We start from the raw sequence: 11,208 nt of genomic DNA, 5'->3' as shown, positions 1-11,208 counted from the left end.
TATAGAGCGTTATTAAATTTATTGCTAATGCAATCATATGGCACATTGACTTCTGAGGAAATTTTAGATGGCACTCATCATCAGAAAGGTTGCTGACCCCTGACCTAAAACATATGACCAAAGCAATAAAGAAATGGCTAAAGAAGAAACACATTAAGGTCATGGAGTGGCCTAGCTAGTCTCCAGACTTTGAAGCTTTGAGTTGCCAAGCAGCTGCCAAGAAACCTCAAGGTTTCAGTGAGTGTCTGTAAAGAAGAGTGGGCCAAAAATCCCACCAGAGATGTGTGAAGACCTGCTGAGCAACTACAAGAAACATGTTATGGCTGTCTTACAACTGTGGTTGCCAACAAGGATTTAACTTTAATGTATTTTTTTTCTGAATTTCTGGTTGATATTCTGTCTCTCTCCATTAAAATTAAACTACCATAAAAATCAGAGAAGATTAGAGTTCATTTCTTTGCAAGTGAGCAAACTCAGCAGGGGATCAGATCATTCTTCCCCCCACTGTATTTTGACATGCTTCAGTGTAATGTATTGAAATAACAAGATTCAAGTATGTTCCTAGAGAAATGCAAAACTGCAGTGTCATTAATTGTGTGATTACCTTTTATTTTCTGGCTTACATTTGTGCATATTTTTTATTACTTTACTTGTTATGATTTTTCTGCACTCAAATCTCTGCTCTGAATCTAAACTGATGCGATTCTGTAGAAAAAGGAGACTGTAACATTTCACTCTCATCCAAATCCTAGCAGCCTTGCCCTATGTAAACTGCATTTTAATCTCATCTTGTCAAAATAAAATAGGGAGACGGCCTCCTCATTTCAACACCTTCCTGTCGTGTGGATGAGGCAGCAGCCATCTTATGTGCTCTGATGGAGAGTGGCAGGCACGGGAAGGATCCATGGGCACTTTAAGAAAAGTGACTATTCACATGACGCTGACTGTGACATGACTCAACGTGTCATCAGTACTTTTGCTCATCATGTGTGTATGACAGCTGCAAGCTTGTTTGCTACTTAATGAAATGGGATAAATCAACAAACTGCACTAATGTACTCTGTAGTGGGTTCACCTGAGCCATGAATCATACATACAAACAATTAACTATCCCCTCCCACACAAACACACCCTGGCAATTAAACTTCTGTGCACACATTTACAAGCCAGCACAACTACAAAAGGAAGTAACCGCTAATTAAGAATGCAAACACATCCGTCCACTCACACCCACTACACACACAGATATGAGGAATACAAGCATGAATGCTTTTTCATGAGGTATTTAAAATACACTCCAACACTCTGGTGAGATTCACAAGTTCACACTTGTGCTAACACCATGTAAAGATTGGCATCTTCCAGCATAAAATAAGCAAACATTGCACCCATGCACAGACACAGAGCAGAGGGACTGGGAAGCTCAGCCTCCATTTTTGTGAAAAGCATTGATGCAGGCTGACTGGGTGGCTGAGCAGGAGTGGTCATGACTCAGTCCGATATGGTATGCTCTAGCTCACATATTTGCCTCCAGCAGCTCTTCTCCAGCTTGAGCGCAGCAAAACATTTGGTGAAATGGAGTCAAAAAAGAACAGTTTTATAACGGCCTCAGCCACACTACATTAAAAATGCACAAAACGGTCCCGGGCTAATCAGTAATCATTACCTCCAGTCATGACCATTGAACGTTTTGATAAAAACTCTGCAGGCTACGCTTGGTATTTCACTCACAATGAAATCTTCGCTTTACAAAACAGACAAAAGGCAAAATCTAATGCCAGAGAGCATGTCTTTAAAAAGTTTGTCTAAAAAAAGAAGCACATCCTCCCTTATTCTAGATTTCGCACGATAAATAATGCATGGCATTTGCTCAAGCTAATAGAGGCCCAAGGCACCTGATGCAACTGTAAAGAGTTCTGCAAGACAGACGTAATGATTGGCCTGAAATTACTCCATTATTAATGAAGCAATTTGCTCCTCACTCAGCCTCTGAACAAGCCTAGTGGGTGTGACCAAAGCATTCCACTGCAAGTATGCACTTATGTAAGGACGCCTTGCAGCCCAGAAATCAACTTAGAACAGACCAATTATAGTAACAAGGCACATCTGCCTTTTATTAGCTGACATACTTCATTAATGAGCCCTACCAGGAGGAACATAAATATCACTCAGTGCAGGGGATGACTATGGACTGGACAAGGCTAAATATATTTGTGGCAAGTGAAAACCTATTAAAGCCAACACTGTATATAGCCTTCATGTTCTACAGGACCAATCAGCCACTGCAATGTCTGAAGCCAGGCTAAAAATGCATACAGGACTCAGTACCTAATCACACTGAATGTAAAGAACTGCTTTGGTCCTGTCACTGACACTGCTATTAAACAGGCACATTTGCATACAAAACTTGTTTCGATGTTAAATCTTTGACTTCGTCCCGATGCGTGACACAGACTCTCATCAGTAATAACCAGACAGTCTGCCTACTATTCAAATACAAAGGCTGTGCATAATCTACACAACTGTTGCCAAATTAATGTGTGTTGCAAATGATGATATCATTTTTATTCAGGCGTGGATTCAAAAAACAAATCAAGGAAATCGAATAACACCACACAAATCTTTTAAATGTCAGTTGCTGTGCTCATTCACGCCCAAAACAAGTGCCCCTTTGTTTTTTTAGGAATCATAAAGAAAGACAAGAATCAAAGTACACCTGCCCCACACCCTTTATGAGGGTTGCTAGCAGGTTTAGGCATCCAGCCTGTGACGCATCTTTCAGTTTAGCCTCATGACACTGCTGTAACCACAAGAATAAAAAGTGCAGGCCCTTTTAACTCCAGTCAAATCAGGTGCGTCCAAACCGATTTGTTTTTTAAAGGGCTGTTCTTATACATAAATCCAAACCAATGTACCGACAGACAGTCATGTGACGGTCCTGCTAACACTATCCTTCTATGACCTTGAAGGGTGGAGAGACACCGTCTGCTGCTTTGAGTAATGAATGCCCCACTGGCTGTTCGTTATTTTAAATCACATCTCAAACTGGCACAAAGACGCCAGCCGGCTGGTCATATTTAACCTTTACATCACTGAGGTATTCTTCAATTTGCTGCATCATGCCACAGCCTGCCACAAAAAGAAAAAACATACTGTACGGTTCAGTCTGGCCAGACAAGCAATACGCTGACCTACTCCACAATCTAGTGCACTGTATCATCAGCAATGACATATCCAACTGAACCGAGGGCTTTATATTCAAATATTCTCTCCAGACTATGAGTCAGCTAACTGTTTCCAATTTCTGCCACCAAGGTTTGACATAAAAATGATTAAAATCAGGGTGAGCATTTTCTCAACATGAACGCGAGCTCAGCTGGGGGTTTTTTATCCACCTTGTTTTCTGTAGATATTTGTGTGCTGCACACACAGGTCAGTGGAAAAGAAGAAGAAAGCTGCAGGTTAGCCTTTTACTTCATTAACTCCAAAAGTGGGTTGAAAGCTCTCTTAAAGTGAATGCAGTGAAGGCCAGATGAACAGAGGTAAACAGCGAGAGATGATCAAAGCCAGTGCGAGTAAAGGACAGACAGTGGAAAATGAGAATGACAGTTAGAGAGTAAGACAGATAGAGAGTGTTTAAGAGTCCTTGACAATTGTGTCTGGGCCTTGTGCCTACTCTTGTCAGGCAGTGATTTAACTGGGCCATGACTACACCCCCACACTGAGGCAAGCAGAAAACCTTTTGACATCTCCCCCCTCTAGGGCCAATCTGCTGAACCTTTAAAAAAATACACTAAAATTAAGCAGTGCTGCTTCTATACTGTGTGCAGGAAGTTCAGTTTACCTGTTGGCAGCGTCACTGCACTTTTAACTTAATATGCTCAGATTTCGAGTATATTGTAAAAAACTTGATTAGGGTTTTGTATTTCCTGTGGCTGAGGTGACATTGATTCTGCAGAGGAGTACTAGGAGAGGAGAGTGTCGGCATGTTAAATATTTATGCACACAAATAACTCTTTCCAGAAAGGTTCCCACAAGTATTGAAAAACATGACTGCAATAATTCTCTGAAATCTTGGACTGAGGATGACTGTGGTCTATTGCAGAAGGAGAGCGTGGTGAAAGCACAGTCACAGCTCAAGAAGGACAGTACGTGAAAAAAAACAGAAAGGCAAGAGACAAAAGCAGCAACTGAAATTCACTGCAGTAATGAGTGGATTATGACAGCTACGAGGGCTTGTCTCACCTGGTTCTCCTCATGAGTGACTCTCATTTGCTCTTTGAGGATTGACGTACGAGCCGCCTCTTCTTTCCTCATTATCCTCTCCTTCTTCAGTTCAGGACTCCAGAAACTCTTGATACTGTTGGTGGAAGATCCCAACTTACTGTCCTTCAGGTCAAGCTCCCGTCGCAGCATCTCATTCTCCCTCTGCATCTCCCTGAGCTGGGCCTGCATCTCCAGCAGCTCCCCACCACTGCCCCGCACTGCCTGCCTCAGCAGAGCAGAGGGCACCCCCTGGTGGTGGTGGGGGTGCAGCATGGAGAGGGAGCCCAGGTCACTGTAAGACAGAAGGTCAGCATGAGGCAGCCCCACAGAAGCAATATTGGGACTGCTGCCCATGGCTGTGACACGGCCCCCATACATGGCCCGACTGGTGGCGCGACCCAGAGTCATAGTGCCTTTTGGGTAGGTGGCAGTGGAGCCCACGCCCTCGTGGTCACTCAGGTACATGGGCCCCGAAGTAGCATAGGCAGCGTTGAGGGACTGGATGTTCTCCATGGAGAGCGTCTTGCCCCCCGCACCGCCCCCGCTCCCACTGTGTGCCCTTCGATGGCCCAGTCTGGGGGACCTTGGTAGGCGCGGGGACCGTACGGGGCTGCTCTCTACATGGCCTACAGCTCTGGCACTGCCGTACATGTCCTGTGATTCGGCGGTGTAGCCACCAGAGGGGTCCTTAACAGGGGCGAGTTATAATGAGACTGCTCTGACTCTTAGAACTGCACATGGATGACTTATTTCATGTCTGAAAAGGTGGAGTAGATCAAAGTCAGATCTGAGGAAACAGGAGAGAAGCTTCTGTTAGATAAATAACCACTATTTGTACGTGTCACATGAAAGGCACAGCGAGACAAAGCATTTACTATTACAAAAAACCCCCCAAAAAAAATACTGCATTCAGAAAAGAATACCAAAACAGACCTGGCCTGCAAAATACTACTATGGATTGAAAAATAACTAGTTTTATCATTTATTAGTTTTATTAGCAGCAAATTGACACAATTTATGTGACTTACAGGAATCTCCCAGCATCCCACTGGATTCATACACTGTCCAGCAGTGATGTACAGTAAATCCCATTAATGATCCCAAATAAACAACGGACTAATTCACAGGAATAATATATCACATGCCCATTCACTGATGCTTGCTTATTGTGCAGTAGAGTGAACAATGATATCCATGGAAAATTTACTGAGATACTAAAGAAAAATCTTTTAAAACATCTAGTCATTTTTTTAAGGTTTTTCACATTCTAATGATATTGCTTTAATTAAAACTAATAGGGGCTATTAGTTGTATTGTTTTATTATATTAAGATATAATGATAAAGTACAGACCCAATTAGCAGTGTTGATTCCTAATTAGCTCCTCGTGCGAGGAGAAAAATGTGTTGTTCGGAAAGTGGTTTTAATGAGCAGTTAGCCCATAACATGTCCCACATACACAGAAGCATGACCGAGCATGCTTGTAACAGTATGAAGAGCATCACAGCACATGAACACAGAGTATCACAGTGCATCCAACAGTGCAGTCAATGCAATATCTAAAGAAATAAATGTGATTTATGTGTGTACAAAAAGACAGCTAACAGATTCCATGGCAAACAGAACAGAGTAAAGCCCTGCAGTATTTTATTGTCTCATAAACGGATAATTTAATTCACACAGTAATATTCACAATAAGACTGTAAAGAGTTTGGGATTGAACGTGTCTTTGGGATCAGCACAATGCTGCAGCCGTTATCTCTTAACTGCATGTTGTTATGTGCAAACAGTAAAGTGTGGATGGTTGTCTGATTCTCTGCGTTTTCCTGTGTTAGACTGGTGAACTGTCCATCCAGTGTGTACGCCGCCTCTTTGCCCAGTGTCATCTGGCATAGACTCCAGACTGCAATGAAGAAAATAAATGGATATTTTTGACTGGGTTTCATTTTTTGAACATGTGAAGGGATTAGTATTAACTATTACAGTAATGCGATAGTATGGGGCCTAGTTTGTTTTTTGTTTTGTTTTTTCAGAAATTAAAAGACTGCAAAGCAAAGCAGACATTACTGGCTAAATGGGAGAAAATGATGTGGGAGAGTTAATTTTTAATGGGTGTAATAATGGATGTGTCATTTTGTGCCATCTTTAGTTTAAATATATCACAAGATGTATCACGCTTATAATTTATTTAAACCTGATGTCCTTATTACACCGTAGCTGATATTTGGGGTCAAATACCTTATATAACCCTGTATAACCCTGTATAAGACAAAGGTTAACTGAGCTTATAGGCATTCAGTGTAAGTTAAAAAGAACCAGACTCTTCCATCAAAGTGTCTCCTTTGGTGACACTTGTTACGCAGATCCAGTTGCCATGGTGACTATGCCAGGGCTAACAAAGATAAAGCACCTCAGTCGTCTGACGTAACGCTTGAACACGTTTCAAAAAGGTCTGATTAAAAAAAATTTTTTTTAAATGTTTAATTGTATATGCAGCACAAAAATTACTTAAGGGTATATTCTGCAAATAATTCCTTTTTTATTATCATGTACATTCTTGTATTTTACTTTGAAGGGCAGTTAAAATGACAATTAATGGCACGGTAGAGCATATCGACAGGTTGGGCAGTGTGTGAAATTCAATGCGACTTTTGATGATGGGGACCCTCAGCTGCTTTCACCGAAGCTTCATCTGTAAATCAGCGCCTGCCCAGCAGCGATCACTGCAGCCAGGCTGAGGAAGTGGAACGAGACAGTGTCTTCTCTGCTAGCTGTATTAAGTAACAGGTGTCTGGAAACAGAACGGGGCTGGACAGATATATGCATATATTTAAAAAGAGCAAAAGAAAATCAAATGGAATCTGCCTAAAGGCTCGGACAGAGCATGCCTTCAGATATTTCATCTATATCCTTTAGCTGCAAAAAACCCCTCTTTTTTAACTTTACATGCTCAAAGGGACACGAGCAAATTAAATGCAAATTTCAAATATGCTGACATGTGCAACAACAAAGCCTGCTGCTGTTATCTTCAGCGGTCAGCTTGCTACAGCAGCTCTGTGAAATCTAGTTGGTAAATTTATGGGGAAAAACCCCCAACATATCCAGCAAAAGACTGCAGAGAAGCAACTTTTAACAAATTAGCACTGTCCTGCTAATGAGCCTCATAATCATTATTTTTTTGCTGATAGATGACACTGCTCAGAGTTGAGGCATTAATGTGTCAGAAAATATCCAGTGAATCAGAGTTTGTTAGGATATATAAATGCGAGTCTCTACAGAAATAGGATTATTGTTTTAGTTTGACTTGTGTCACAAATGATGAGCCAACGATTCAGGCAGTGACTCCAGCATGTTTCTCACTCTGTAAGTTGACCTAAAATGTGTCTTCTTGCCCAACGGTGAAGCTTTTTAGGCTATCCAACTTCCATTCCGAGTTAGGCATATAAACTCTGAAATTACAGGAAAACCACACATGCAGAACAATGCTGGGAAATGTTTTTAAAAAAAACAACAACAACATACAAACACAGGTTTTGAAAGCACAATAGACTCCAACCGCTTAAGTGAACACACCAAAAGTGTGTCTTTCTCTGTCCTAACAGAAATCAGCTGCTAGTGATAAGGCTTTTACATTGCACAGTATTCCCTGTCCACCATATGGCACATTCCAAGCACATCATTGTGCCACAGTCATGTGTTTCTCTCCTTGCACTTGCAGTGGTGGAATAGTTGGATGGAAATCTGTAAATTGTGGATTGGTCATAGGACTTGCAGTGTAAGATTGCAGATAGTGAAAAAATTTACACTAAATCATCCATTTAGTCCATTTAGTCATTGTTGTTTGTTTCATTGTAGAAGCTGGACTCAAGTGACAAATATCTGTGACAAATACCATAACGTGCTATGTTCTACCTTATATTATGTGTTATAAAAGACTGTGGGGGCTCGTTTATTGTTGTTATAACCCTTTTCTAAAGGAAACTTGAATCACCTGCATCCGAAGCACACTGCTGAGAAAGCCAGAATGACAAAACTGTCAAAAAATGGAAAAAGGAGAGTATCTATTTTTGCAGAAACAGTGATAATATAGAAGAACCTCAAGAGATGCCAGCTGATGACAAGCCCAACTGCAATCATCTACCTTATATGGATAACAAAAGGTTCCATGACAAATCAGAAGGGAAATCAGAGCTTACTTCCATTATAACACCAAACTTGTTTACAGACTTTATTATCCAGGCTTTCTGCTGTGAGCTTATTATTGCGATCGTAAATATCAAACACGCGTGGTTTTGGAGGGTTTGAAACATAGATTATGCCGCTGAGGTGACAAACCTAAGAGCAAATTACAGTATAACACAGTAAAGAAACGATCGGAGAGAAATGGTGCGGAAACAGCAGAGAGGGTACAGATGTCCCGAAACAAAGATTTCACCACAGGGGATGCTTTGGCTACCTCTGGGGCCAGGGGGAGTGTTTCCTATCAGGCAATCGTGACATTTTATGAAAGGCTGCACGGGGGTATTTTGTTCTTAAAACTGATGAAACGACCAGCCTACTAAACTATATGGAGCGGCTGTGGTAATGTGAGGTCAGAGCGCATGCCAATGGCGGACAGAAGAAGGACATTTTCTATAAATAGACTGTCATATGGGCCGATAATAGTTAGTAATTCATGTGAAGGCGGCCAAGCACGCCAACCGGTTCCTTACGAGAGCAAGTGCAACACATGCAGCCTCCTCATCATGTATTCTACTACAGAGCCTTGACGCCCCCGAATGCCTCCCACGGACTTCAACGCTTGGATGATTAGATGAGAAAATGTAGATGTCCACTTATCCACCAAATTCCAGTATTTAAGGATGGTCCAGCTTATGCTTCAGGCTCCAAATGGAAGATGTCACGGGCGGGGGGAGGGAAATGTCAAACACCCCGATATCACGGTAGCCTTCATTAAGTCATAAACGACTATTTGGAGCTGAGGTGTTTCTCCTTATGTCGCCTTATTGACACTGGGTGATAGGGGCTACATTTAATGCAGCACAGTAATACAGGAAGGCACGACCGAGCAATTGACAGCTCACTGGGCCTACATTTTCGATAGCTCCAGCGTGGTGTGCATCTGAATACACCAATGAAATATTAGTCTAACCCGCCGTGGAGAAAGCCATTGAAACCTTTATTTTGAAAGACTTCGCTGCTCTATCGCGTCAACGCGGCTTAAAAATGCAAATTCTTACGTATCAAGTGAGCTATGCAATCAGCCACCACGGAATTAGGAGGATTTCTTTCTTCTTCTTCTTCTTTTTTTTAAACGCACACAGCCTGTGCCTTTTCCCCCGGCAAGTCGTTCATGAAACCCTCAAGAAGGCAGGGGGAAAAAACCTTCGCGCATGTCAGGCGTTCATTCTTCTGTAATGAAAATCACAGATCTGATGTGAGGTAAAATAAACGCACGGGCTTTACCTTTATCGATGTTAATTCCTCTTCTTCGCCGCTCTAGACGGCATCTTGTCGCCTCCATTCACCCGAGCAGCCTCTCTCAGCATCCTGCGCTGTCATTGGGCAGCGGGCACGCTCTCTCTCCTCCTCTACACGCCAGGGAGCAGCATCACCACTACTGCAAGTGGCAGCTGGCGGGAGGGGATGGGCGAGAGGGATGCGGAGAGCGGCCTGCGCTGAATCTCACATCTTGGTGTTGAATGGGAATCACTGACCATTCCCACCCACATTAGTAGAAGATATTTGGATCTTGTTTTATTTTATTTTCTTTGCACGTCTCTCTGTGCCAATAATAGCGCATCAAACCTGCGTGCACAGGGCCCTGGAAGCACTTTAATGCTTCCAGGTGCCCAAGTGTCCTTGTGTAAGATATCGAACCCCAGATTGCTCTCCGATGCGTTCATCAGAGTATGAATGTGTGTGTCTGTTAGATAGACAGCACTTAAGTGTAGAAAAATCGTGCTTGTATGAGTGGGTAAATGAAGCATGTTGTGTAAAGCGCTTGGAGCGCTCAAGTGGAGTAGAAAAGTGCGATATAAGAAACAGTCCATTTATAAAGATATGTTAAGTAGCCCAAAAAGGCTGGATTGGTTATAATGTAAGTACAATAACACAGAGTCATAAAGATACTTGAATCAGGTCACAGTTTGTTTACCAAAGCAAACAAACAAATATATCGTGCTTTAAAAAACACAAAAAACCCCACTGGAAATGTTTTTTTTTTGGTAGTCACTCACTTTTTGGCACACCACGGGCAGTCCAGTTTTACATGCTTTACAACACCCCAAATACAAGTGTGGTGGTTAGTTATCAGCTCCTGCACTTAGTCTGCTGCTTTAAGTAGTAAAATTGTGTATTTAATATTAGATACAAGGACAAATTACAATCAAATTATTATGTGATTGTATTGAACTGATTATATATGATTATATTGCACTGACCTTTGTTTAAGTACAAATCAGTTTGGATCATTGACAAAATATACCTGAATACTTTTTTTATTCAACAAGTAGTAGAAAGTAACTCAGTACATTTACTAAAGTATTTTAAGGTTACTTATGTATAGCAGGACTCAAATTTGTTTTTTTAATCACCTGTTTCTATCATTAGGGCTTAGTCTGTGTGACAGCCTCAGCTCTTTACAGCAAAGCCCGTATGTTTCTGTGACCTATCTGTAGAATGATAGGTCACAGAATCAGGACCACTCTTGCACATCTGATCTAGTTCATTCTTTCTCATCAAGCAGAAGAAACAATCTGCTTGCATGAAAGTGGATCAAGTGCATTTTATTACATATTGATGTCTGTTAGAGTGATTAAAGCCAGTCTAGGTTTGGTTTACATAAGCTACGGGCCTTAATCAGAAAATCCATAATAAAAAGTTGTAAATCAGTCCGATGAAAGGAAACAAACCAGAAAACATGCAGACCATCCTTGAAAAC

General features: G+C 41.7%; 1 protein-coding gene across 1 annotated transcript in view; it reads right to left on the bottom strand.

Moving 5' to 3' along the window:
* The window catches only part of erc2 (ELKS/RAB6-interacting/CAST family member 2), a 61,517-nt gene extending 51,571 nt beyond the window's left edge, over positions 1–9,946 (bottom strand). The window contains exons 1-2 of the mRNA XM_042224929.1: positions 9,732–9,946; positions 4,246–5,053 (exon numbers count right to left, since the gene is read on the bottom strand). Of these exons, the coding sequence (XP_042080863.1) occupies positions 4,246–4,917 (672 nt within the window). The 5' untranslated portion in view covers positions 4,918–5,053; positions 9,732–9,946. The remainder of the gene's footprint in view (positions 1–4,245; positions 5,054–9,731) is intronic.
* Between the last annotated feature and the right edge of the window lie 1,262 nt (positions 9,947–11,208).

This window comes from Haplochromis burtoni, unplaced genomic scaffold (genome assembly GCF_018398535.1).
Source record: "Haplochromis burtoni strain Fernald_Lab_line unplaced genomic scaffold, NCSU_Asbu1 Contig_156, whole genome shotgun sequence".
Taxonomy (NCBI): Eukaryota; Metazoa; Chordata; class Actinopteri; order Cichliformes; family Cichlidae; genus Haplochromis; species Haplochromis burtoni.
This window is presented reverse-complemented; position numbering and strand designations above follow the sequence as displayed.